The 27,960-nt window shown below is 41.4% G+C and overlaps 2 protein-coding genes across 2 annotated transcripts; both read right to left on the reverse strand.

Moving 5' to 3' along the window:
- Window positions 1–173: 173 nt before the first annotated feature.
- On the reverse strand, window positions 174–18,607 carry LOC139917035 (uncharacterized). The gene is made up of 22 exons (XM_078282249.1): window positions 18,487–18,607; window positions 17,545–17,835; window positions 17,319–17,405; window positions 16,882–17,013; window positions 16,226–16,609; window positions 15,105–15,227; window positions 14,289–14,669; window positions 12,951–13,337; window positions 12,180–12,382; window positions 11,257–11,364; window positions 9,154–9,246; window positions 8,761–8,871; window positions 8,115–8,238; window positions 7,448–7,744; window positions 6,380–7,235; window positions 4,982–5,064; window positions 4,178–4,380; window positions 3,486–3,569; window positions 3,131–3,220; window positions 2,742–2,852; window positions 2,360–2,480; window positions 174–1,901 (listed from the first exon to the last, which is right to left on the reverse strand). Exons 1-22 carry the CDS (start codon window positions 18,605–18,607, stop codon window positions 397–399), a joined length of 5,895 nt encoding a protein of 1,964 aa, XP_078138375.1. The 3' UTR covers window positions 174–396.
- Window positions 18,608–19,870: 1,263 nt separating this feature from the next.
- LOC139917041 (uncharacterized) lies at window positions 19,871–27,742 on the reverse strand. Its single transcript, XM_071906061.2, has 7 exons — window positions 27,628–27,742; window positions 26,584–26,795; window positions 25,801–25,893; window positions 25,471–25,563; window positions 24,613–24,723; window positions 23,260–23,383; window positions 19,871–22,452 (listed from the first exon to the last, which is right to left on the reverse strand). Exons 1-7 carry the CDS (start codon window positions 27,650–27,652, stop codon window positions 20,768–20,770), a joined length of 2,343 nt encoding a protein of 780 aa, XP_071762162.1. The 5' UTR covers window positions 27,653–27,742; the 3' UTR covers window positions 19,871–20,767.
- Window positions 27,743–27,960: the final 218 nt, after the last annotated feature.

The raw sequence follows: 27,960 nt of genomic DNA on the forward strand, positions 1-27,960 counted from the left end.
AGCTACTATATTAATAGTGGCTAGTATAAATTACTACTACATTAAGATTTAAGCTATCCCAATTTTGCAATAGTTGTGACAAATTCTAATTTCATACCACATATTAAACAGATCTCACAATTAATGCAAATGGTAGTTTCTTTAAATAATGAAAAAAAGAGACAATCAGGTTTATTTTATGCAAAAAATAGTCAAATATTGGTATGATAGTGTTACATCTTGTAGCTTCAGTTTTGGTAATGCTCATGTTGTTACTTGAAGGATAACTTGGTTCTCGATGGAATTTTATAATTCTTATGGAACCTCATTGGAACCCACTGCAATCTCTTCCAAATACAGCCAGTCTAAAATTAAAGCTTTGCTGTTGTTGACATTTGGCAGACATGAGGTTTTCAGTCATGAGTCACTGGACTCATGTTCAGGCTCATGTCTCTGATGATTGTTTTTAATGTGACTACTAAGGTGGCTTTTGCGTTTGAACATTTTCGAACAGTGAGGGCATGAAAACGCTCTCAGTCCAGAATGAACTAAGAGATGATTCCTTAAACAAGTTGGTCGCAAAAAGCGCTTCCCACAGACGGGGCACGCGTGCGGTCGCTCTCCTCTGTGATTTCGCATGTGGAGTCCCAAATGGCTTGCAGTGAAAAAGCGAGCATTGCACTCCTTGCACTGGTAGGGTTTTGTCCTTGTATGAAAACGCCGATGCACCTGGAGTTCACCTGCCGAAGGAAAACTCTTACCGCAGTCCATGCAGGTATATGGCTTCTCCCCTGTGTGCAGCCTTATGTGCACTGTGAGATTCCCTCTTTGGCTGAAACATTTTCCACAGTAGCTGCAGCAGTGGGCTCGGTCATTTGAATGAATTTTCATGTGTTGCTTGAGGTATCCGTTTGAGCGGAAAAGTTTGCCGCACTGGTGGCAGAGGAAAGAGGTGGGAGTATTTGTGTTGTGCTGATTTACGTGCTGCACGAGGGAAGCCAAGTCAGTGAAAGACATCCCACATTTGTGACAGTCAATTTGGTCTTCAATGTTGTGTGCTCTTCTATGGTCTTGCAGCTCGTTGACACCGGCAAAGCTCATATCACAGTGACCACACAGCAGTGAGTTTTGACTGGATGTCTTGCTACTACTGGACAGAGACACTGATCTTGGCTTTCCTTTCTTTTCAGCAGCCTGGACCTCGTGTTGTTGCACATGGAGCACAAGGTTGCTCAAGTTAGCGAAGGACTTCCCGCATTTGTGACAGTCAAGTGGTTGATGACTTTCTAAATGGATTTTTAATTCCTCTGCTCTACTAAAGCTTTTAGGGCAGTGACTGCACTGCAGTGGGGTTCTCTGATCTTCAGCGTCCAGCTCATTTCTCGTGTCTTCTTTCGTCTCAGTAGCAACAGGGATGTCTAGTGCTGATTCCTGCACCTTTTGCCTCGAGCTCCTCTTCAATCTGTGCTCCCACTCCACATGGTATTTAAAACTATTGAAGAACCTGAAAGACATTCCACATTTCTGGCAGTCAAATGTTTGTTTCTCCTGACTTTTTCTGCCTTCGGTGGCCTGGACAGGATGGTTCGATGAACACCGGTGTGCCAACTTCAAGCGGAAAGATGTGAAACCGTCCCCACACTTTAGGCAGCTGTATGCCACCTGCTTGCACAAAGTCTTCTTGTGATTGGAAAGACTTGTTGAGAATCTGAAAGTCTTTCCACATTCAAAGCACTTAAACTGTCCTCCTTCCTTGTGGACCTGTTGGTGGTTGACCAGCTGGAACTGGTATGCAAAATTCTTCCCACATTGAGGGCACTGGTAAGAGCTGAGACATCCAGTGTCCAGTGTGCTCAAATCCACAGAACTCAACTCTCTAGATCCTGCAGGTGAAGGAAGGTGAACGGGTGCTGATTTGTCTGCTGGATGAAAATGCAAAAAAAAAAAAAAATTAACTGAACAATCCGTATTTCATATTTTGATCTGACATGTCACATAGCCCTTTAAGCAGTCACCACATAATTTGATTCAATGTTGTGCCAATTCCTAAATCCTTAGGGTTGAACAGTGCAAGTGTTTTTCTCTGTATTCATCAAGAATCTTGGGTGAGTTTGAACTGAACCTGCTCTATTTGAAATATTTACATAAACAATATTTGAGTCCCATGCAGGAATTACATTTGTATTTCCTCCATCTAAACTTAGCCAGCATTCAGCATAACATGCAGTAAACAGTGACTGATTTGCAACATGACTGAGGAAACATTGGCTAAATGTATTTGCTTATGACTGCGTTGGCAATTGTTAATGGACCATATGCATTTTTAGTCTCACTTTCAGTTAATACAGATTAATACAGATTAATATAAATTAAATCTTACCATTTCTGTCAAATTTAAGGAAACATCTGTGGCTCTCAAGCAAACTCTTAAGATTATCTGTGTGCAAACCAGACCAGAGACCGTTGTCCAGGTATGAGTTGCCATTAAAAAATGAAGCAACCTGTAAAAGAAGATTGAAATCAACAACATGCACCTATGGAACACTAAATTTTGGTGTTTAAAAATCAATACGCCAATAATGATTTAATGTATTTATTATTATTAGCAGTATCATTATTATTGAGGGGAGGTGAAAAGACAGATTTTCCCCTCTGGGGATTAATAGACTATCGCAAAACAAGAAATTAATTATATATTTGTAATAAGCTAACTTTCAATACTAATACTAATAAAACGAATACTAATAATGCCAAAAACCCACCTGTTTGAAGTTTGGGACTGGAAGCCGTTCCTCTAGCTGTGAGAGGAAATCACAGACCAGGGAAAGCAGCGCTGCATCAAAATGTGGTTTGAACTCCACAAGAAACACTTCCTTAGGAGGGTGGAAAAAAGTCAGAGTTAACATGAGCACAGGAGCAAGCTGCAGGGAATAATAATTGTCAGAAAACAATAATAAAATAAAATGCCAGACATGAATTAAAAAGGAGAGGAAAACAGGCAAATAGAACAAGAATAAGCAAAAACAAATTATATAGCGACCTTTCTAAAACACTGTGTTTTATGAAGTGGTTTCAAATACAGATTAAACAAATTATTTTAATTCACTTTTCAATTTCAACTGGTGAATTTTATATTATTGAAATATGTCACCTGGAGAAAGTGCTGACTTTCCTCTTGGTTTGCCAGTACAGTTTGGGAGAACTTGAGGAATTCAGCAACAGGTGCTTCCACATCACTGGCCTGACAGAACAGAGTCATTGTAAAAGGAGATTTAACCAGCTTGTGCAAACCAAGGCCAATAACCTGTACACCATACAACTCATCTCACACTATAATCATTGTACAGATTCTACGAGGATCACATCTACCATGCGTGAGTCAATAGGGGGAAATTAGCTTTCAGACTAAACTTGGCATAACCAAATCTTGGTGAGTCAAATTTTTCACAGCTGTATGCGCAATAACAATGCAAGAATTGAGCAGGAATATGCTATAACTTACAAACCTCAATGATTTGAAAGGATCCTATCTTGTTGAGGAAGGCTTGGATGTCACATGTGTTCTCCACATTGAATTGCTCAAACATGATCTGCAAATTTAGATACAAGTAAACGAAATAAGAAGCTAGAGTAAAACAGCGGTTCCCAACCTTCTTTTGGTAGGTGACCCCACATTAAGCCCATATTTCTCAAAGTTTAAAAATCCCTGTCTAACTCATCTGCTTCTCTTTATCTACATCTCCTCCTTTGTGATTGGTATAGATTTAATAAGGGAAAACAATATGGGATAATGTCTTTTACCTGGATTCACCTCATCTGTGTACTTCATGAATATTTTGTACATTCAGTGTCTGATAATATTATCTTCTTAGTTTGACATATATTATTCATTTTCATGTCAAGGCCTCCACAGAGGGTCACAACCACAAGTTTGGGAAAGCAAAGTCTGGTATCTATTAAGACTTTGATACATCATGTAGTATCAAAAAATTCAAAGTTATGTATCCTCACAATGGGATTTCAAGTAGTTGACTAGTTTATGGGCATTTCTACAGGAAAATAAAAAATATATAGTCAAAGGAGATGTGGTGAAACTGAGTGGACAAATTATACACAAAAAGTTTATTATTATTGTTTTGGAACCAGCCTTGAATGTCTTTCCAACAACTCCCTCTCCCTTGGCATCACTCACACTCACCTTCGCTCTCAGACCCAAAATGAGGAGCGTTTTCTTTCTGTGGGTCAGAACCTGAGGGATGGTTTGAGTCACCAGACAGACAAACTCCTCTAGCTGTCCGTAGTGCTTGCTGCTCTGATGTTGTGCCACCTGCCACATGCAAGCTGACATGAGTCTCAGGGGCGGCACCAGAAGCTGCAAGGTAGAAACTGAGAGTGGAGGATCTGCAGAAGATTTAGAAATGGGGAAGAATTTGTTAGACTCTATTTTTGCCATTTGCAATTCCTTTATTTTTGTATATTACAGGTGGCAAAAGAATGTTTTTGTTTTGATATTATTCCACTGACTTGGCAGGCTCTTTCATGTTGTCCCTGTAGTTCATTACTGGTGAATGATTAACTCTACCATTCACGAATTTATATTAATTCATCAATTTATAACATAAACAGCTTTCTGTCCTCCTGAATATGGGCATCTGCTAAATACATAAAATGTAAAGTAATATCACAATCTTGGAGTCCACTTCAAATAGCCTCATTCATTTCTGTAAAACAGGAGAGAAATATTAGTTTTGAAAGTAGCGCTGGTTTCCCTTGCCTGGCTGGTGGTTCAGTCTGACTGTTAGCTAACTGGCTAACGTTACCACAACTAACTAACGTTACCTGTTAGCGACATGGCTAGCTCGAGCTAAGGCTGTAACAAGGAAAATAACAAGCACTTTAATAAACTAAGAAGAGTAACTCTCCACCCGTAGTGGAAAATTTGAAACTGTCGCTTGACCAATTCGTTAATATTTTAGTAGGTTAATCGTAACTTAATACCGACCCATCTTTCCATTACTGAACCCAAAACCTGCGGTTCCTTTCTTGAATCTGGTGACATGAGACAAACCTGGTGCAGACTGCCCCCTGGTGGGCTGGAGCCCCAGAAAATAATTAATACACAACAAGAAAAGGTAATTCATTAAGTGTGATTATTTTATTTGGCAAGCGGGGTACAGGATCATACTGCACCAATGGAAACATTTTAATAAAAAACAACCAGGAGATTCCACATATGATTGTGCTAATACCAAAAGCCTCACATATTACAGAAAAATAGAATCTCCAAAGTTTATACAATGTAAAAACAGTAAGCATCTTTATTTGTAAAGGGACTGTCTAAGTAAAAAATGCTACATGCAACGGTATTGAGCCACCATGAAATGGATGTTTGAAATTGCAATTTTGTGCAACAAATTAGTCGTGAGAGGCTGAAAGTACAATAAGCCACACCATATAACACATCAATGTCAAAGCATCAATGCAAGCACAGCAGCACTACTGATCTGACATCCTGGGAGGTTATTCTGGTTCAGTGAACATTATTTCTGTTCTGTCCAACTGATATCAGCTAGCATATTTTGCATCTTGATTCTATTGTCCCAAAATATTCATTGGCATGTGTTTAACTCTCTCAGTACTGTAAGCACTGTAATCAATGGTTACAACCGATCAAAACATTGTGAGAAATAAACTCACTCAGCTTATTGTTTTTACCATAATTGTTCAGTTGTAATTAAAGATTCCAGTGAGATTGCCTCAAGACTTTGACATGCAGTTTCAGTATTTATTCTGTCTGGAATAAAATAAGCAGCTGAAATGTAAATATACTGTATAGTCCCAAAGCCTGAATTACTAATTCTTTTAGGTAAAAAAAAAAAGCCTTGAACCCAAGTTATATCGATGATCATACTTGCATTATATGCAATGTTGAAATGCTTTGCAATTTTGTCAATAAAAAGCTGAATTAATGTCAATAATTTCTTGACAATCCATTAAATATACAACCTATTATACAACCCTAAGGCTGAAATCTAACCGGACAACTTTATTTTGGCCAGGCTTTACTATAGGCTTTATTGTAGCGATGATACCCAAGAGGGCGTTCTGTACTGTAATTATGTAATGCAAGGTTATTATGGCTTGTATACAGCAGTTACCAACACATGTAAATTGACTGAAACATTTTCTTTAAAGTAGCATACATACACAGGAATAAAAAACAGGAGAAAACATTAAAGATCCCAAACTAGTTCCCTGGTTAGCACGAGTTGGCATAGCAACAAATAAAGCACGTCTTGTCCAGCACGACTGGAACGTGTCTTTGACCAATCAGATTGCTTGTTGAAAAGACCCGCTATATTAAACAGAATCAATCATTTCACAGTGCTCGTCTTATTGCATCTCCTCCCATTTACATTTGCGTGTCCGAATATGCATTTTCATAGTGTGCGCTTGCGTGAATCCTTTCCCACACTTGAAACACTGGAAGGGTTTTTTGTCAAAGTGGATGAACATGTGTCTTTTCAGCAAATTAGAAGTGGGAAAGGATTTCGGGCACTGACTGCAACTGTAAGGCCGCTCTCCCGTATGACTTCGCGTATGAATCGTCAAGTGGCACTTTGCGATGAAACCTCTCCCGCACTGCTTGCAGGTGTACGGCCGCTCGCCCGTGTGATACCTCATGTGCAGCCTCAGCTCGCCGGAGGAGAGAAAAGCCTTCCCGCATTCTGTACACAGGTAGTTCTTTTCCCCTTTGTGCATCAGCATGTGTCTCGCCAGATGCTGAATCGAAGTCTTCCCGCAAATGTGACATTTATAGGGCCGGTCTCCCGTGTGAGTGCGAACGTGCATCCTGAGCGTGGCGGAGCACATGAAGCCCCGGCCGCAGTGCGAACACTTGTACGGCCTCTCGCCCGTGTGAACGCGCCGGTGCTTGGTCAGCAGCCCCTTGCAGGAGTATCTCTTGTCGCACTGGTCGCAGTGGAACGGTAGAGTGTGGGTTCCTATGTGGCGGGTCAGAGTCGACAGCTTCTTGAACACCTTCCCGCAGCGGTTGCACGTGTGGATTCTCCTCCTCATCGCGGCGATGCACGTGTCGGTCTCGCCCTGCTGGGGACCGTCGCCCGTCTCCGTCCGGCTGGGCTCCTGGACCAGATGCTCCCTCCTGATGTGCTGCAGAAGACCTGCCACTTGGCTGTGAGAGTAGGGGCACAAAGAGCAGGTGTGCAGTCTTAATGGTGCGAGGCGACGGAAGTCTGGAAGAAATAAGATTATAATAAGATTGAGGTTATAGAAATGAGCTTTGTGTGCAATAGAAATATTGTTTACATTTCTTTTAATCTTTGAATTTTTGTCCATCCTTTGTACGATCAGCCTGCATGGAACTATAAACAAACTGCTATGTGCACAATTTCGGTGGGGAAGCAAAATATTTTTCATGGGTGTCTTCAATTGGGTGCTGCCGTACCTGGGTGCTTCACAGGGACCAGGGCCTTCCTTGGCTTAACTTTCAACCTCAGGACTTCACTTCTTCTGCTACAGTCCTCTGGAGTCCATTCATCATCGCTCTGCTTTGCTTCATCAGCCTCCTCCTCCTCCTCCTCCTCTCTGCTGTGATCAGATTCTCCTTCATCTTGGTTGTCCCTGTCTGATATTGATTCTGTTCTGTATCTCCTGCATTTACTTCTGTACTCCTGCCTTGGTTTTGCTTTGTGAGGAAGAGACAGTGTAGACAAAACCGTATCGTGAGTAGGAGAGGAGTAGCCTGTGAGGAGGAAAAAACAAATCTGAGATATTTGCAAAGAAAATAGTTTCCTCTTGCAGAAGGATAACCTCATTAGCCAAGTGGACCAGATGCCTCCTGCATGTACCGGTCTACAGCGTGGTTAGGGGCACAAATGGGTTACATATTTGAGTTGTACATGTTATGTGTTTTAAACCTGAGTGTATGTAACTGGTGGAAGAGAGAACTTTTCTAACTTTTGACTCATTATATTTTATTTTCATAAAATATAATGTAAATGAGAAGCAATATACAAGGGAAATTTCTTTGTCTTCTTGTTAATAGTCTAAATATTCTCAAACAAAAGAAGTGGTTCAGCAGTTCAGGTGCAATTTTTAAAATTTAGACTTACATTTGTCCATGTTTCTTTGCTGTCGGTGATGGTAGAGCAGCAGTGTCTGCAGTTGATCTGGTTCCAAAACCAGTTGTCCACATTCTTCCATGACAGCGGGGGCAGTGCTGAGCCACTCTGCAGTCTGGAAATGATATGAAGAACACATAATGCAAACCTAAGAAAATAACAACCATGCACGCTAAGGTTATACAGCATTATAAACCATTTCCTGACTCTCTGTTCAGTATCTCACATATCTGACAAATATGTTTCTCTTATATTGGGGTCTTCTAATTATAAAAAGAAAAGGAGGTATTTAGGATAATTCGTTTTTTTTTTCATCCTTCTGCAATGTTTGTTTGTTCTAGACATTCTTTGGCAGCGACTCCACCTAGTCACCACATCTGTTAACCATTTTCTACTGTGAGGCAGTTATACAGCTCTACTGCTGCTTCTAGTGGTGTTGTGGACATAAGTCAATCTGTACTGAGGGGGGCCATTTGATAATCCTGACATACCCGCTCTCACCAATCCCCCTTTCCTTCAACATCCATGCCATGTTTCTACATATTAGGCACTCTCTCTACCATAACACCATAAGGGATAACTACACCAGGTGCAGTGCACTGGTAAATGTAGTCTACTATATAATTTATTAATGTACCTGTTTGACATCTGGTATAGGCAACAGTTTATCCAGTCTGGAGATGAATTTCCACACTAATGTATGCAGTGTTGCTTCATACTGTTGGCCATAGTGAATGGGGAAGACCTCCTGAGTAAAAGGTACACACACACACACACACACAGAGAGAGAGAGAGAGAGAGAGAGAGAGACAGAGAGAGAGACAGAGAGAGCAGATTTCAATCTTTTTGACTGCAACTCAACTAATTGCTACCATCTTAATATTTAAAACAGAAGTACTGTATTTACTAATTCACAACTCATGATGATACACAATATAAGGCTATAGCATTACTGACTGTTGCTAGTAGCAACACACAATCCATTATTAGACACTGCTTTAAATTAACAACTGTGTTAAGAATTTCTGACCTTGAAAAATGTCCTCCTCTCCTCTGGGTCCTTCAGCAAGGTATGAACAATCTCCACAAAGTTTGACTTTGAGTTCTCCAACTCCTCACTGTCCTATTGGCATGAAAAATAAATAAATAAATAAATAAATATGGTAACAGTAAACATGTCATCCCTGAAGAACGATGCAGGCACACCTTGGACCAATCAGTAAAGAGATGCATCATCCCTTGTTGTATTAAAATTGAACTGGTGGTGTAGCAGCTACTAAGTTTGATTTTTTTTTTAAGAATATTTTTTGGGGGATTTTTGCCTTTTGATAGTTGACAGTAGAGAGGCAGGGAATATTGGCATAAAGAATAGGGGATGACATGCAAAGGTCCCAGGCCAGATTTTAGGTTTTGCACAATTCAAAATGGTGGAAGAAATGAAAACCCGTATGTGCAATGGATTCACCATGAGCCAAAGAATCTGAGGGAAAATATTTTTTTCTCAACCTCATGGTTCAGGAGTTATTGGCCAAAACGTACTGGTGTAATTTCTGTTGCCCGACTAGTTGGGCAGTTTTAGGGCAGAAAAAGAAGAAGAAGAATCCTAAAAACAATAAGGTTGAATCCCCAGACTGGCTGGGGAGACTGGATGGGGAAAGTGAATAAATGGTGCAATTCCCCCAACTACTTCAGAGGAGCTAGTCAGTGGCCAGCAGCGGAAGGCTGTGGTTGCCCTGGGCAGCTTCCAGTTATGAATGTTTGTAACTGTATGAGTGTGAAGCTGGGTGGTGCTTACAAAGAGCAACTGAGCTCAATCTTCCATGGACGAATAAAGGTTATTTAAAAAAAGTTCTTCTGGCAACACACAGCTAAACACAACACTTGCATGATAGGAATCTGGCTGCATGTGTAGTAACCCTGTTCTGACTCACCCAGAAATCCACCACAGTGATTACCAAGGAGCATGAGTGCTACTGAACTGAAACATTCAGTAGCACAGGAAAGAACATTAGGATCTGTGTAGATAATGCCTACTTTGCAGCTGCACATGTGCCCCTTTTGTCAATTTTCTAAGAAGCATGAGATTATTTTTAGGAGCATATGGTACTAAAATGGTCCCACTCTATAACCCTGAAACAGTATATTGGCTCTTCATTGAAGATCAGAGCCAAGGAAACAACCAACAAGCATCAAGGAGACATCAGACATAGAGACACAGAAAGGCTCTGGAATGAAACCGCACAGGATAAAGGAGGCAGGCCAGATCAAACAGCTACTAAAGTGCCTCCACTCTGGAAGAATTAGACTAAACAAAATGGGAACCTCCTGCCGTGGCGAGGGGGAAAGATCATTGCCTAGAGGAGAGTGAGATGGAGATTCATGGGGGATGTCCTCGGTGCTCTCAAAGGGGCTAAGAGAGTTAAAAGAGGAATGCTACTGAATACGGGCTTTGAAGAGTCTGCCTTTGCCCTAGGAAAGTTCAGTCTCGATCAGTAACCATTCCCTTCCCGTCTCCTTACATCAGAGAGGAGTCTGTCCTGCCCCTAGTCATGTGATGCTCCATGTGACAACAGAGAATCGGTTCAATGTCTGCCACACAACCAGCTAAAGATCTGCTAAGGTGCTGAGGGAAAACAGTCACATCCATAAACAAATACAGGAGTGCAATTAGGTCCATGCACTTTTCAACTGAATGCTGAGCTTTCACCCTATGCGACCAAGTCAGCATTTAAGCAAAAATTCCATGGATCTAAGATTGAATGAGCAGAATCCAGAATAATTTTCTGGGTGTAGGGGTCATTTTCTTGTCTGGAACTGAAAGCACTTTGGACCACAAAATTAGTTTCTGCACAAAGTCAGCTCATTCATTGTCAATGGTGCAGCTCCAGGATCTGAACTGGATTAGAGCGTCACACAGATTGTTGGTTTTGTTGTTTGTAGCTTTGGGTGGGAGCTGGAATCAACTGAAGATTTACATGATCTTTTATAGGTTGAACAAGATTCATGACTGTAGGGCTCATAAAACCCATTCAAATAAATACATAAATAATCTATCAATCTAAAAATAAGGATGTTTTTCTAAATTTAAAACGTACTGACAAGAGGGATTACTCCACAACATACTACAGCCTACCTGCTGGGCATAGTTGGAGCCTTTCGCCAGGTTGTGTATCACCTTGAGGTGCGGCTGGATAACCAGCGGGTTAGCTGTGCTCTCACTGCGACACAACTCCAACACCAGCTGGAACACACAGATCACAACATCTTTACCTTTATTCCCCCGGTCTAATATCTGAAATATCTTTCTTTGTTATGAGTCATGAATTTAGTAACGTATTTCTTTTGTTTTATTTTCTTTTTGTTTGTCAGCTGATACTAAGTTGTACTTTTAGTCTCTACTGTCTGTTTTGCATTGTCTGTTTAGTGCTGACAATTGTTTATCTATCTTTTTATGTGTAGACCCAGGGCAGATTAGTGGCGTTTACTGTGTAATCTAATGAGGTCCAAATAAAAAAGAAGGAGGAGGATATGGGGAATTTCTTGTTATTTGATTGTGAGTCAATTACACCTCAAATGTGGGTTAGTTAATGATAGAGATGCACTGATACCTCACTGCTAATATCAATGCATTTTAGTATTGGGGAAACTTGCCAATACCAATTCCCTGTTTTAGACTGGCACTGGTTTGGTATCTGAAAATAATACCAGTACACTCACAGTTAACACTCCAACTAGAGTAGATTCTTTGTGCTAACATTCAGGAAAATGTAAAATAGAAATATAATAATTTAGTGGACATATTCACATATTCATATTCAAATTTTTTTTTTTTTTTTTTAGCTTTAGAGTTTAGAGTATATTTATTTGCACATATAAAAATGTTAAAACACAAAGAGAAAAATAATAAAAAATTGTGCAGGTGAGACAAAAAACGTAGAAAACCACCTCACCTCTAAAGAAAAATAACATGAAAAAAAAAACATAATTGGAAAGTCAAACTATGAGGAAAATGCTCGTAGTATAACAAAAACAAAATGAAGCTTTAATGTCTCTTACCCTCGCCCTTAGTCGGAGCAGCAGCTGAACCGTCTCTCTGGGAGTCAGCAGCTCTGGAACCAACTCCGTCACCAGTCTCACCAGCTCCTCCACCTTCCCGTAATGCATCACATTACAATGCTGAACCACTTGCCACGCAAATGCGCACATCAGACGCAAGGTTGGAACCAGAAGAGACAAGGCTGAGAGGGACAAGCGACCGCCTGCAAATGGAATTGAAAACAAACATTTGAAATTGACTGAAATAACAGAATGTACAATGCAAGGTACAACACAATGTCCTTTATACACCATTACATTTTAACGTGTTTGAAAAGATCCAGACCCATTTAGACATATTTTAAAAAAATCCAGATCCAGAAGTTTTGGAGCACCAGATGGGTCAGATTTACTACACAAGGACAATTCAGATAGTGTCAGGTAAATTGTAAATCACAGAAAAGTATAATAGATTTACTTTATTATCACTTTATTACTCACTTTATTATCAAATGTGTCAAAAACCCCACCCATCTGGCACCAAAAGACTTAAACTAAAAACTATTTCCTCTACCTTTTACATGTGTAAATTTATGTCTATGATCTATTCCTTAGAATACAGTAGGAATAGTAATACCGCAACACTGATGACCATTAGGCCTATTGTTCAATAACATTCACCTACGTTTTGGAGTTAGAATGGGAGAAATCTACATCCAAAATGCCTGAAATCCTGTCAAAAAAACAACAACAGAAACAAAAGAACCCAAGTCATGAAACTACTTACTGTACCTAAGTCTTCCACCTTTTCAGGGAAGCCGTGCTGTGATGTTTCCAGAGACGCAGGAGCTGAATCCATGACTCCGGCTGCTTCCTCAGCCTCAGTCTCTTGCCCTTGATGGCCGAGGACGTTATCCATGACGGCAAACCATCTGCTTTGTCGGTGTTTCGAGTCTTTCTGCTCCTTGACCCTTTTGTACTCCTGTTTCAGCTTTTTTATCTTAAACCTGCACTGGTTCGGGGTCTTATCGAAACCCAGGGCGGCGAGCTCCGAGCTTAGCTGGGCAAAGACTTTCTCGTTTCTCACCGTCGATGTGAGCTGCTCCTGGACACTCCCCTCTGCCCACCAGGCCAGCAGCACTTGGACTTCGTCAGGCGTCCAAATAGTCCGCAATTTATCTGTGAAAAGCAAGTCGACCTAGTTAGACCTGCAACACACTGACAGTTCTCAAAGATGCAGAATTATATCTGAGAGGAGCGTTTTATACAGTCAGTCCTAGTACTTTATCTAACAACAAACAAGCCTAGATCAGATAAAGTCAGCAGCTGCAGGCCTTTTAGAGAATTCTCCACTCAATTCATAGCTTCCAAGAATCCAACTTACATCTTTGGTATATTTCAATCAGGTTTTAGAAGAAAGCACAGCATGGAGAAGCTCATTAAGGCAGCATACAATGACAACAGATTTAGGTAAAAGCTCTGTTTTAATCCTTCAAGATCTTAGTGCAGCTTTTGACACTATAGACCACAACATCGTAATTGATCGCCTGAATTCGTTCAGCTCACATCTTTATCTGAGAAAACTCATCATCCTCAGCAGACATTACTTATAGGGTTCCTCAAGGTTCAGTTTTAGGTCCCATTCTATTTGCACGCTCCCTCTTGATCACATCATCCATATACACAATATCTCCTTCTACTGCTAGGCTGACAACATCTACCATCTTGAACTATGTTTTTAACTACTCCACCTTATAGTCTTTAGATAATGAGGTTTAAAAACACCCAGCTGTCTCATATATTACTTTCAGACTAAGATGGTTCTCAGGTTTAAACATTTGTCACAAAATACAGAGCACAGGCACGTCACACAATACCACTCAAACAAACAAAGTGTACTACAACCATGCCAAGTAAAGCATTCAAAGTAATTACAGTTCATTCCGGTCCTTGAACTCCAGGCTACTGAGGTTTAAACAGTTATGACGGAGCATAATGAAATTCATCTGAGGCAACACTGTTAAAAGTGAACTAGACATGCATCTATAGCTGTGGCCAGTCCCTGAAATGGACTACATTACATGCATTACTACTGCCATTACACAATGAATTACTACTGCCTTTACATACCATTTGTATGCTCATCTTCAGGGGATCCAGGATGCATCAGCGCTGCAGGTGAATCTGCCTCCTTCGAATCATTTGTCTCATTTTCAACATTTTCTCCTCCTGGGTCGAGGACACTATCCATAATGGCAAACCACCTGCTTTGAATGTGTTTGGAGCCTTTCACGCACTTGATTTTTTTGTAGCCCTGTTTCAGCTTTTTCACTTTTATCCTGCACTGGTGTGGCGTCTTGTTGAACCCCACCGAGGCGAGCTGATTGCTGAGGTAGGTGAAGACTCTGTTGTTTCTCACCGTGGAGAGAAGCTGTTCCTGAACGTTCGGCTCTGCCCAGAGGGTCAGGAGCACTTGGACTTCGTCGGGCAGCCAGACGCAGTGGTTTCTATCTGTGAAAGCGGCAAGAAGCAAAAATAGAATAAAGAAACTCAAATTAAAAAGCTGATATTTAATTCATTTTTTAAGAATTTTGTAGCACTTCAGTCACCTAGTTACAAGGTGTAATTAGGAATTTGTTTCTCCACATATCGCCCTGAGACAAACATATATCACATATCAGCAGAGGGGTCAGAGGTCAGCGGCAGCCTGGAGCACGCATTGGTTCAGCGAATTACTTAAAGGCAATTTGACATGCATATTGGTTACAGGAGGCATTGGTTGCAGGAATTGAACCTGTGGCTTAGTATCCAGTCCACCCTGCTACCCCCGGTAAATATCGTTGTATAAAAAACAGACAAGAAAATATGCAAATAAGGACAGGCTGTGAAATGTGCTCTGTGTCTGCTGAAAGTCACTGTCATAATCTATCAGAAACGATACGATACCTTCAAGAGGAACATCCTGCAAAGTCGGTTCTAAAGCTGCAGCGCAGGTTTTCACTTCACATCCAGATGGATCATGAGAGACACTTGGACCCTCATCAGGGAACAAACCAGACTGTGACACATCTTGATGAGCAGAAAGCAGAAATTTGTATAATTAATATTAATGTAAAACTAACAGTTGAATTATATACATTATATATTATTCATATTAATTATTAAGGATCATTTCCATTCAAAGATTAATTTCCATCTTGGGGAATAATCGTTACTTGAAGTTCATCACCCAATATCTCCAACATCCAGGAGGATCCAGTCTGTACAAGTGTTACAATTTTGTCAACAAAGGACTTAATGTAATGACAATTCTTTAAAAAGTGGCTTTTGTTTTGATTTTGTGCAATCAATAATTTTATGAGTAGTTGTCACATTTTTAAATGATGGATATCTCATATTGGAACCAAATACTTCAGTTACAGTATAAAGTAGTTTATCTCAACCTCTAAGTTTTTTTGACAGGATGAAAAATACTAGAAAAATACCAGATATACCGTGCTTACGTTTATTCAATGAGAGAATTTGATTAATGTTTACCAGTATCGATACCACGATCTGATGCAAATATCAATTGTGCTATTAAACTACAGTGAGTGCCTAGGTAGAAGATAAAAGCTATGACCGCCCAATAGACTTCGATTTGGAAGTTGAATTGGTATGAATGGACAGTATCTTACAAATATTAGATTAAAACAAAGGTTAGGAAGTGGCTGTTTAACTTTGAGTAGAATTGTGCTGTGTTTATTTTTCTATTGCATTTTCTATAGATTTTTTGTAATGCATGTTGAGGAGAACATTAACTGAAGTAGGTTACTGACTCGCCATTGTAGTTTTTCCATTTTAGGGAGCTGTGATTTCTGTGTCTCGTCTGTGTTTTAAAGACTAAGGACTAAAATGGAAATGAGTCTTTGACTTCTTGTGCCATTCTTGATAATTTTTGAGATGCATATAAGATTTTGACATGCGTTTTAAAAGTTGCCAAATAAACTGAACTAACTAAAGCTCTGTTTAATTTATACTATATTGTGAAAGTACAGTACAGTCATTGTTGTGCAGGCTAGTGGTACCTGAATTTTCCACCTTTACAGACCAGCTGGGCAGGGTGGACCTGAGGAGCGTTTGGGCAGAATCCACCTCTTCAGATGGCAGTGTGTCTTGCTGGTGGCTGAGGATGTCATCCATAATGATGAACCACTTGCTGTGTTGGTGGCTCAAGGCCCCGGTGTCCTTGATCCTTTTGTACTCTTGCTTCAGCTTTTTGATTTTCGCTCGGCACTGACTGCCCGTCTTGTTATAGCCCATCAACATGAGCCGCGAGCTGAGACTGGTGAAGATTTTCTCATTTCTGTATGTAGAGAGAAGCTGCTCCTGCACACTGTTGTCCGCCCAAAGCATCACCAAGTCTTCAACCTCCTCAGGAGACCAGCTGATTCGTTCTCTACCAGCGCCTGCTGCAGACAGAGTGAAATTTCATCAATGGAACACAAATAAAAAGATTATTCTCTTATGTGTAAAGAGTGTAGAAGGCAAATAAGCAAGAAATAACTGTGCTGTTTTCCCTTCTGTAGTATACACAATATACATTGCAAGACTAAAGCTTAGTTAACTCGAAAATTATAGTTTAATTGCATTCCTAATTCAGGAAAGAAATTACAATAAAAAACACAGTACAAACTTCTTCCTCATATGGTTGAAATTACGGAAAATATTTTCAATAACTCACCATTATAATTTGGTACTAAGTGGGAATCATTCATGGTGGACTCTGCAGAATTTACTGGCTCTAATCCCAAAGTGCCTGGTTGGTAACCAAGGACATCTTGAACTTCAGTAGGTGACCAACATGGACTTTTCTCTGTGCAAAAAAACAAACCATCAAAATGACTGTTTTGTCTGCGTTGTCTTTGAATTCTTTGCCTTTTAATGGTTTAATTTGGTAAAAAATGCTTATATGTATGTTCATCATCCAAAGGAAAAAATCTCCTTATTTCTCATATGGGCAGAATAATGACACTCTAGTCCCTGATGCGGTCCTGTATAACTCAATAGGTAGAGCACTAACACTGCCAAGATTAGGGGTTTGATTCTCACTGGGGAAACCTGTGCCAAAATGTATACTTTTGTAAGGTGTTTCGGATAAAAGTTATCATACGTTATTACCTGATTTGTCAAATCCTAAACAAGGGCTGGAAGGCTGAGCTGAGTCCATAAGCCTGGATGCTGAACTTGAGTCTACAGGCGCCTCACCTGCTCAAGTGGAAGAAGCACACAAGTCCTTTAGTTCAGGTAGAAATATAACGGAGGAGGACAATACAACACACATGGATGGACAAAGCAACATTACTGAAGTCAAAATGCTCAGCCTAGTTCCTCTCCCCCCGCCTACCTGCAAACTGAGGATCAAGCACGCTGTCCATGATGACAAACCATCTTCTCTCTCGTCGGTTGGGTCCACCCAAGCTCTTGATTCTTTTATATTCTTGCTTCAGCTTTTTAATCTTTTCCCTGCAGCGGTTCGGTGCCTTGTAAAAGCCCAGGGAGGCGAGCTCTGAACTCAGTCGGGTGAAAATCTTGTTGTTTCTCAGCGTCGACTGAAGCTGCTCTTGCACACTTCTGTCGGCCCAGAGTTTCACCAACGCCTGAACCTCGTCGGCCGACCAGATGGACTGCGGCTTACCTGTGGAAACACCATAGTTAACAATAAGAGTTTTCTGCAGGGATGGGTTCAATATGTAAGTTAAACAATGACTGTTAACTCTGTCCAGTATTCATTCATAAGTTATGCAGCACCATAGCAAAAAAATTATATAAAAACAGTATTATTTAGCCAAATTTCCCTGCAGAATACAAAGAAGTGTAGTAATTATGTTTATAATTAATCTATCCAAAGTACAAGCCTTTTAACACTGCAATCTGCAGGAAAACCACAGCTGAACCAAAACAGGGAAGTAATTAAATAGTAGAACAGAAGAAGCCGCAAGTTCCTCTTATAGCTTTCCTTTTAGTGAATATAGACTATTTCACATGTGTAGACACACTGTGACTGACTGACCACCATATTCTTGTGGAATATTACATTCAGAAAAGGAAGCTAATGTTTTCACCCCCCAGACACATAACATGCTGGATAAAGAAAAATTAAATCAACAGCCAGATATCGACTGTCTACTTTTAGATGGTAGTGGAACTGCTGTTGGGTGTTTATTGCCACAATTGCAGGTACAGTAGACAAACTTTCCAACCACAACCAAAATTTTATAGAGTTTGGCAAGTGGCTGGTGCAAATGTCTCATCCTTAATTTGATTTCGATGAGTCACATCCACTTACCGCCGGCCTCCACGTTGAAGAAAGACTGTGGATGAGTGGGCAGTGTGGGCTCTGTAGAGGACGGCTCCATTGTCTCTGAATGTGCTGCTGCCCCAGGCTGGTAGTTGAGGACACCATCCATAATTGCAAACCACACACCTCCATAATCATTGTTGGTGCCTCTTCTGTAATTGCGGTCCTTGATCTTCTTGTACTCTACTTTCAGCTTTTTGATTTTCTCCCTGCACCTATTTGCTGCCTTGTTGAATCCGAGTGATGCTAGTCTGGTGCTGAGGCCAGCGAAGACTTTCTCATTCCTCAGGTTGAGGAGAAGCTGCTCTTGGACACTCGGATTTGCCCAAAGTGTCACCAGTGCTTGGACCTCTTCCTGTGACCAGCAGGACTTGGACACATCTGTGAAAGCAATAGATCATAATGCACCAAGTCAGGAAATGGTGGAAGCTAAACTAAGTATATATTTAGTTATGGAAGGCAACACACCTTAACCTTATGAAATGCAGCTGTGACTAAGTAGTGTTGTCCTATCATTACAGTACACTTTATTTGCCTAGTACTTTTCAAAAGTGTTTTATGTTGTTGCTTTAGTGCTTTGCATACAATATAGTAATAACAGATGACCAATAAGATAACAAGCAATAAAGACATGTATAAAATACAGCTAATTTAGGCTGCCTGCCATACAAATGAATGCAATAACATAAAGGCTGAAATGTCAGCCCACCATGAGATTCAGTGCATTAAGGGATTTTTTTTTTATTTGAAGCAATCTTACCAGAACAGCCTGGGGAGCTGTTAGTCCTCTGTTGATCCATATTGTAAAATCCTCCACCCTTGATGGAGAATGACCCTTATTTTCTCTGCACTGCTCACTGTTGCCTTGTTGCTGCTGCTGTCAGAGGCTAAGGAAGTAGCTAACTGGCTTGGTTTTCTCACGTTGATCTTTCTGCTGACTCAGCTTAACACCTACGAACTGAAATTACTATGAGGACCACTCCGAAAGTTTTGAATACGTATTGTATCTGTCTGGTAGATACATTCATTACGCGAAAATATATAATTTATTAGATTTTTAATGTAGCCATCTACTTCCGGGTCGCGTTTTTCAAAATAAAAGTGCGACGGCTTTTGCACGCCGCCGCCTATTTCCTGTCAAGTCAAGTTTTATTTCCTATCTTATATTAGAGATCTTAAATTGCTAAAATGTTAGCCATGGTATGCATTCAGCAGTTTCCTTTCTTCATATGTGTAAAATGTAGTACTGTAAATGTGGTCTAATTAAACTAAGATTTTCACTTGATCAACAAAGCAACACAACAACAGTTCTTTGCTATGAACGTTTATTTTTCTGCAAAAATTCAAAAACTGAAGAAAAAAAAAATCCAATCAGTACATCAGTTACACTACTTGTAAGCTTGTTTACTTTGCATGGCTGCTCAAATAATATAAGCAATGGGATAGATTAGGATGCACAGCACAACAACATTAAACTATTTGTATACTATTTGACAAATGTTTATTGTGTCCAAGCTAAATAATAATTATTTTAATGTTTCCTCTATATTTATTCAGCAGTGGTGCATCAATAGGGCAAGAAAAATACTATACTGTTAGATGAAATGTGAAATCAAAACAACAGTATAGTTTAGCCTATTTTTGCTCAAAAACAAAAGTAGAGTAGTTGCAATGTTTACAATTAAGGATTATATGATAAAAAAAAAGCATCTGGTGAAAAGATTTTAGCACTACAGCCGCCACAGGGAGGGATGTGGTTACAAAGCTAAAAATGTTCCCAAGCACCACCGCTACATTCAATTACAGAGGAGACGCTCTATCTACATTGTCACATACATTAACACTTTGAAATACTGATACTATTCACATGATATTGAGGCAGCTTCTTCAACAGCCTGACTTAGTTTTTTTTTTTTTTTTACAACTTTCAAAACATTCAAAACTCAAAATACAGGTGTGTTTAGTTCAATCTTTACAAAGAATGAAAATGTAAAAATGTATATCAATATATAATGAAAATGTTTCATTCTAAAATGCTCCATTGCTACCTTAAATTTATTACTCAAAATCTGACAAATGAGGGTCATTTCAGCCTCTAACTGATATTTTGTAAGCAAAGCTCTTAGGTTGGCTAACAACTTCACTAGTTTTACATTTTCAAAGAGAAGGTGTCGGTCACATACAGTGAAACAGGGCAGGGCTGAAAAAATAGCATGGGTATACAGCAAAAGCACAGCCTGGATTAAAAAAAAAAAAGTGTTTCAGAACATTAATAGTCGTCACTACCATCGTCGTCGTCGTCGTACTTCCTCTTGAGGGAGTGCTTCTTGTGCTTACTCCTGTGTCGCCGTTTGGCGGGATACCCGGCGCTCTCCCTCGAGTGCAACTGCTCGTGCTTCTTCAGCAGGCCCGGGACGGAGAATCCCTTCCCGCACGTGTCGCACGTCCAGGGCTTCTTGCACGTGTGAGTCCTTTTGTGGACGTTCAGATGCGAGGCCAGCTTGTAGGTCTTCCCGCACAGGTCGCAGCTGTAAGGGCGCTCATTGGTGTGTAACCTGATGTGCACCTTCAGATTCCCAATCTGCGTGAAGGACTTGTCGCATATGGAGCATCTATAGGGTTTCTCTCTGGTGTGGATCCTTAGGTGGACCCTCAGGCAGTACTTGCTGGAGAACTTCTTTTGGCAAACGGGGCATGGGAGCTTGGTCTTGGGCGCGTGATCCAGCTGGTGCCTCTTGAGGTCGGACAAATAGACGAAGGTCTTTCCGCACTGGGAGCACAGGTACTGACGGTCGCCGATGTGATAGCCCATGTGTCTCTTCAACAAGCTGGGCACGAGGAATCGCTTTCCGCAGCGCTCGCACATGTGGGGGCGATCCCTGGTGTGCCAGCGCTCGTGGTTCGACAGCTTGAACGCCGTCGGGAAGGTTTTGCTGCAGTGCTTGCAGGGGAAAGTCATCTGGCTCGTGTGGCACTCCATGTGTCTTTTGAAGTAGGTGGACTGGGTGAAGCCCTTGTTACAGATGTTGCAGTAGAAGGGTTTTTGGCCGCTGTGGACGAGCATGTGCTTCCTCAAGCTCTGCAATTTGTGGAAACACCTAGCGCACTGGCCGCAAATGTACGGCCGCGCCGTGCTGTGGGTCTTCAGGTGGTTGTTGAGGAACGCCTGCGTTCTGAAGCTCTTGCTGCATGACGCGCACGTAAACGGCTTCTCTCCCGTGTGAATGCGCTGGTGATCCGTTAGCTTAGACTGGTAGGGGAAGCTCTTATCACAGACGTTGCAAGTGTATCGGTCAGCTGGATGCTTTTTTCTTTTCATGCTTTTCTTGGCGCTGCCCCCTGAAGTCAACTTGGGTGGAGGAAGTGGCGGCAAGGCTGGGAGTGAGAGGGTGTTATTGGCAATTTGTGACACCCACTGGTGCAATGTGACTCGAGCCTTTTGCTGACCGTCTCCTGCTCCAGCGCCGCCGGGACTCTGCAAGGCGGAAACGTTTTTAATCGGCATTTGAACTACCTTGAAAGGGATTGACTTCAAGGGCGGCCGTTGCGGCTCCGGTTTATCTGGTGTTGCTCCAAGTTGGGGTGGTGGTGCCGCTGTATCTACGCCGCTATTCTGGAGAGTGGTAGACTGCTCTGCTGTGGAAACCTCTCCGCTCTTCTCCGCACCGCCGCTTTCTCCTGGTGCTGCCGCGGTGCCGCTCGTTGTCTTTACAGTATCGCCACCAGATCCCGTCTCACTGTATCTCGCTCTCTTCTGCGCTCGAGTTTCAGAGGTTGCTGGGCCGTCTGAGTCGTCTGACATCATTCCCAAGTCTTCTGTGTCACTGAGGGAGGCCGGGCTCGTGGCGTTCAGGGCGACCTCCAATCGGCCCGGTGATTCTGGTGGTTCTGCTGGACTGGGCCGGAAGGAGAGTGAGGAGAGCACGCAGTCACCCACAGAGGACGAGATAGTTGCTGTGCAAAGGAAGAAGAGGGAGGGTCAATCAGTTTTTTAAATGCATCACTGAATTCAATTACTTTCTAAATGTTAAACTGCTTTTAATCAAGTTTCCAAATTATCTATCTATCTATCTATCTATCTATCTATCTATCTATCCATCTATCTATCCATCTATCTATCTATCTATCTATCTATGAGATATCTGACTACCCTGTTATTACAAGAAAATGCTTTTTTTTAGAAGTATAGACGGATAGAAATATCATGATTTAATTGCTTAGTTGAATCATTTATGCAGAGACAAAAGGCTTGGTAAATCTCTAATGCTAAATAATGTGACTGCTGTGATACAGTATACTGCAGTAAGCATCTTGTGCCCTCTCTCCAAGGCTTTTACTGGTATTATGAGTTTGCCTTTTGATGTTTTAAATGAAGTGGGTTTGTCTTTTAAACTATGCGCTGCTGCTTTCTGGGCCAGATTTTAATCACAATGGGAATTAAATGGTGGGATGAAGGCTAAATAAATGGAATGAAAACAAGTTTTTACATTACATTTACATTTTAGGTATTTAGCTGACACTCTTATCCAGAGCAATTTACAATGACTGCAACAGTAGAATAAGTTTAAATTCCAAGATCAACAACTTCACAGGCAACCAATAGTGAGGAGTAGACAAATGATGACACGGTGAAATAAGGCTATTGCTTTTATTTTGAGCTGATTCTTTTTCTAAGAAATTCTTTTCCTCACCTACACAATCTGCAGTTTGTTTTCCACCATTTTGCACTTTATATGTGCAAATAAATAACCTAAACCTTACCTTTGCTACTCAGGAGTCCCTTGGCTTGCTGGTGCAGGAGGAGGGTCTTCAGGTCCCCAGGGTCCGGGATGAAGCGTCCACACCCCTCCAGGACAGAGGGCTCCGATGAGATCATGGCACCAAGCTGAGGTCAGGAGACATGCAAAGGAAACAATGAGCAAGTTTACATACACACAGTGCGGTGCGGCACGCAGTTTACATGCAGTTAACAGTGTGCATCCCCGTTAAGGTCTTAGTTGAGGTATTGATTGTATACGTTTTCATAGTCCAATCACAAATATCCCTGTATATACATACGTATATACAGTATATGAATATACATAATATTGACATGGAAACTGAGGAAACATGGACTATGAAAACCAACAGTGATGGGGATAAAGTGTATCCTGACTAATACTGGCATTTCCCAGCTACCTTATTAGGCCTCTCTTAATTGGGATTAGTCTCGCTTGGCCAGACCTTTCTCCGCATTACTGTGCCAGTGCAGGAGAGAGATCTGGCAGAACTCGTTATCATTGTGGAATAATGGGGGAAAAAACGCTCTGGGTGTTTGTATCTCCAAACCAACCACACTCATCAGGAGCAGCGCTTAAGCCTAGGTGCCGGGTAGTGTAATTTGGATGGTGGAACATATGTAAGAAAGTGTTGTGAAAATGGATGAATCACTGCCAAAAAAAACAAAGGTGTAAGAAAGTTACAGATGTATGTTGTCTATGTGACAAGAGTTTTGCCCCGAAATTTAAGCCCGAGGACACTTTGGCTCTAGAGAAGCTCACTGGACCGATTAAGACCAGTGACGTTTTTCTAATCATATGCGTCTCTTGCAGAACGTTGTTAAGCCGGTATCACAGAAGCAAGACTGAAGTGGAGAGGACCAGTGCATTGGTTAAGTCCATGTCACTGAAGCATGCTGCTGCCAGAATTAATCAGTGTGCCAGCGGAACCCCGACTGGCTGTGGATAGTTTAATTGGGTGGCTAAATATTTGTTGTAACGTTGAAAAGCATTCTCCCGAAACTGGGGCCCCAACACATAGCAAACAGGACGCTTGAAAAAGAAAAGGTAGTGCATTGAACTTCATGTTGCAAAGCTTGGTGCAAGGTTTGAACGTGGCCCAGGTGGAGGCCTTATCCCACCGGCCAACTTACTGTAAGTCACACTGCACTGGGATAAGACCTGACCTGGGCTACTGCAAAAAGGAAAAGGCATTTACATGTGCCAGCTCAAAAATATGAAGTCCCCCAAGTAGTATACGAATGTGCATCTAAAAACACTCATTATCGTGTTCAAGTACTTTATGTTACAGTGCACTCAGTTGTCATCAAGTCATACTTCAGTTACATGTACCCACCCGGGAGAGATTGGGAACAGGAAGAAGTTGCTCCAGCTTGCACACCAGGCCGGCCGTCAGAGCCTGCAGCGCTGTATCAAACTTGGAGCCGTACTGCACAGGGAACACTTCCTGCAGAGAGAGAGACGTGTATCTTTAACAGTGTTGTGCCCTGGGAATTGTGAGGGTCAATCTAACACTTTGGTCAAAAGAAAAGAGTTATGCATGTAATGTATCTCTATCTCTCCGATCTTTACATTAGGGTGAAGTTCGATTTTAGATAATGCTTGAATGGTTAAAAAAAACAAAAAGCAAATGCCATATTAAATTCTGTTTCTGCCCCAGGATAAATAAAATCTGTAAAGTATAACTAAAGTTTATTAGTTTTGTTGTATGGGATGTGAAAGCTTTAAAAACACATTTGATGCATTAACATTTTATCTCATGGCGGTATTCCAGCCCTCAGGTTATTTATGGATTGGTGGTGGTGATGTGGGAAAGAGACAAGCGGTTGAAAAGGAGTGTGTGTGTTGCAAGCAGCACTGTGCTATCCAGGCCCAATTGTGTCAGTTTAAGAGGGGAAGAAAATAATGGCAAACAAATTATATTATAATTATTACTTTTGCCCATTATTACATCTAAATAATGTAAGCAACATATTGTGCTAAATGTCTCCTAGGTGTGAACTGAGCAACAAAGGACATCACAGATGTCAAATCACAAATAAAATCTAAAAAGCTAGAGCTTGTATGTGCGAGTGTATGTTTGCATGTGCACATATGATGAACACCTTAGTGTGAAGACAACTAACCGTCATTTTTCACTACTTTTTAACGTTAAGGCAACTTGATTCACATCAGTTTATATACTAAAGCATACCTGGAAGAAGCGCTTCCTCTCAGCAGGGTTTTTAAGCAGATTCTGGACTAACACCATGAAGTTAGTTTGAGACTTCTCCACTTCAGCATCCTTCTGCAACACAGAATGTAACTTGGTCTTATTTCATTCATTAAGCTGTTCAACTGCAGTGAAAGACGCTTTTTTTCTTGAAGCTCGAGTGTGTTGAATAGAAATATAACTAGCCCCTTAGGAAAGCGAGACTTTAAAAACTGCTACATTTTTACTCGTTTGCACTGATCAAATTGTATGAACAAGGTACCATTGTATTGACTAAATCATGTTCCTGACAAACTGTGTTCAGGTTCTTACCCCTATGGATGCAGAGACCTTCAGCTTATTGATGAGAGTTTGGATAGCCCGGGAATCTGGTGCACCCTCTTTGCGGAGCAACTCCAAAATGATCTACAACACAAGGAATAGCACAAATTATAGTCATAAGAAAAAAAAAATCTCATAAACAAATCAAAACTCAACAAAAACATACCGTTAATCCTCACAAGTAGAGTAGAACCACAGTTACAATATTCTAGCTACCATGAACGGAGCTTGCACAGACTGCAAAGCAAATGAGGTTAATGAGTTTGACGAAGAACAACTAAATTGAAGGTAACAGAGAGGCAAGCTAGAAGCTAAAAAGTTAAACAATATCCGTTATTCTGGGTCTCGATTTGTGTGATCTGTGAGGGGGAACATGTGGAGTTCATCAACATAATGGGGTGAGAGCACCCACTTTGATGTCCAATAAGCACAGATAGACATCTTAGGAAGGAATGCCACTGAAGTCGCATAGCCTGGAGAGCACAGCTCGAGGTGGCGGGATTCAGGGCCTTTTGATGACAAGGCATCATAAGAGCGTAACTGGAGGGTCACAGGTTCCATCCCGACAGCAGTCAGAGTATCTCTGATCTGGAACAAGACCCCCTACCCGTTTAAGTATGGATCTCCGATAGATAATGGAATAGGTTTTCAAAATGTTTGCTTTTTGGCTCTTTCATCCCGATCCAGTTCAGAAATCTGAGGCTTGAACAAATGAGGACCTGCTGATTAAAATACACACACATACACACACACACAGTGAAAAATAATTCTCACCCTTGCCCTCAACCCCAAGATGAGCTGGGCAGTCTGCTTAAAACTCATGAGCTCAGGAACGGTCCGGGTCACCATGGTCACAAAGTCCTCCACTTTACTGTACTGCTTCACATTTCTCTGCAGTATGACCTGCCATATATATGAATATGTCAGCTGCAGAGGGGAAGCCAACAGGCGAAGGGAGGCCAGGGGAAGGGAGGCTCCAGCCACACCTGTGTAACACATGCCATAACAAAGTCAGTTAGCTCAGAGACTGTGTTAAATAAAGGTCCAATGATATGCAATGAACACAGGGGTCTTTTGCTATTGAGTCCCCCCCCCCCACACACCAGGTCTGGTTTAGCTTAGTCCACAGTATTCAAAACAGGGACCAGAAAAGCAGTAGTCGCAATACAAATCTTTCCCATCAGTTATGATATGGGTTGAGTTCTTGCTCTTGCGCTTGAAATCCTTGGAGTTTGTAAAAGTGTGTGTTGAATGTGAGCCACTGACAGCAGAATGGGCGGTACCATCACCACAGTACTGAATAGCACCTGAGCTAGGCTAGGAAGCAGAATCTGCTGTAGGGGGCGCTGCACTGCAAGTGGCATGCTTTGATCACTGTAGATATGTTGAAGGGGGCTGTGTGTGTAATCGTGTAGAGAATGAGCGCCAAAGTACAGTCGAGTCAGATCAAGTTTGAGCAGACGATGTGGGCAGCAAATTATTGATCAGAGGATTTTATCACAGATAATATTGCACGGTGCAGTGGCAGCTCGGGGACGGCCGGCAGGAAGGATTATTTAACATAACGTTAGATTCAAGCGGCAACTCGGCAGCCCCGATGCTGAAACTTAATAACGTTACCCCCCAAAAATAATCGAATAGATTTCGCTAGATGGGTCCGGCGGCGAAGAGATAACAAACGGCTAAAAAGCTTACAGCTACAGTTAGATAGCCAGCTAGCTACTATGGCTAATTCTACGGGCAGTGTGTTCTTGGCGGCAGCAAGGATTGGGAAGCTAGCTGGATAGCTAGCTAACGTTAGCTAGCTTAGCAACTTACCTGCAGTCTCGGATCGTTTATCCATTTTGTGCAAACGATTTATAGCTCATCAGATGAGGAACCGAATGCACAAATTGACTGATGACTTTATAGATTACCCCCGACTTAACGCTATATTATAACCGTCGTTATTTGGACCGTCAAGCCAGGCAGAATAATGGCGACCTCTGGTCGAGGCTTTCCAAAGCAAAAGTCCGAGTCCTTCCGGCGGATGTCCCCTTACAAAATAAAAGCACATAATCCTCGTGGAGAAATCGAAATGTGGCGCTCCTCTGTCACAGGTTATCGATAACGCAGAAAATACAACAAGCCCTTAAATCCTATAAAGTATGA

Source organism: Centroberyx gerrardi, chromosome 24 (assembly GCF_048128805.1).
Source record: "Centroberyx gerrardi isolate f3 chromosome 24, fCenGer3.hap1.cur.20231027, whole genome shotgun sequence".
NCBI lineage: Eukaryota > Metazoa > Chordata > Actinopteri > Beryciformes > Berycidae > Centroberyx > Centroberyx gerrardi.

What these genes read in the sequence shown, in the direction of transcription:
- LOC139917035 (XM_078282249.1), bottom strand. Translation starts at nt 18,607, where the DNA reads ATGGATGGTGTCCTCAACTACCAGCCTGGGGCAGCAGCACATTCAGAG. An exon ending in AGAGGAGGACATTTTTCAAG is followed by an intron (nt 8,872 to 9,153) that starts GTCAGAAATTCT and finishes CCTTTTACTCAG; the next exon opens with GAGGTCTTCCCCATTCACTA. An exon ending in CCTTAAATTTGACAGAAATG is followed by an intron (nt 1,902 to 2,359) that starts GTAAGATTTAAT and finishes ATTTTCATCCAG; the next exon opens with CAGACAAATCAGCACCCGTT.
- LOC139917041 (XM_071906061.2), bottom strand. Translation starts at nt 27,652, where the DNA reads ATGGATAAACGATCCGAGACTGCAG. An exon ending in AGAGGAAGCGCTTCTTCCAG is followed by an intron (nt 24,724 to 25,470) that starts GTATGCTTTAGT and finishes CTCTCTCTGCAG; the next exon opens with GAAGTGTTCCCTGTGCAGTA. An exon ending in GGGACTCCTGAGTAGCAAAG is followed by an intron (nt 22,453 to 23,259) that starts GTAAGGTTTAGG and finishes TCCTTTGCACAG; the next exon opens with CAACTATCTCGTCCTCTGTG.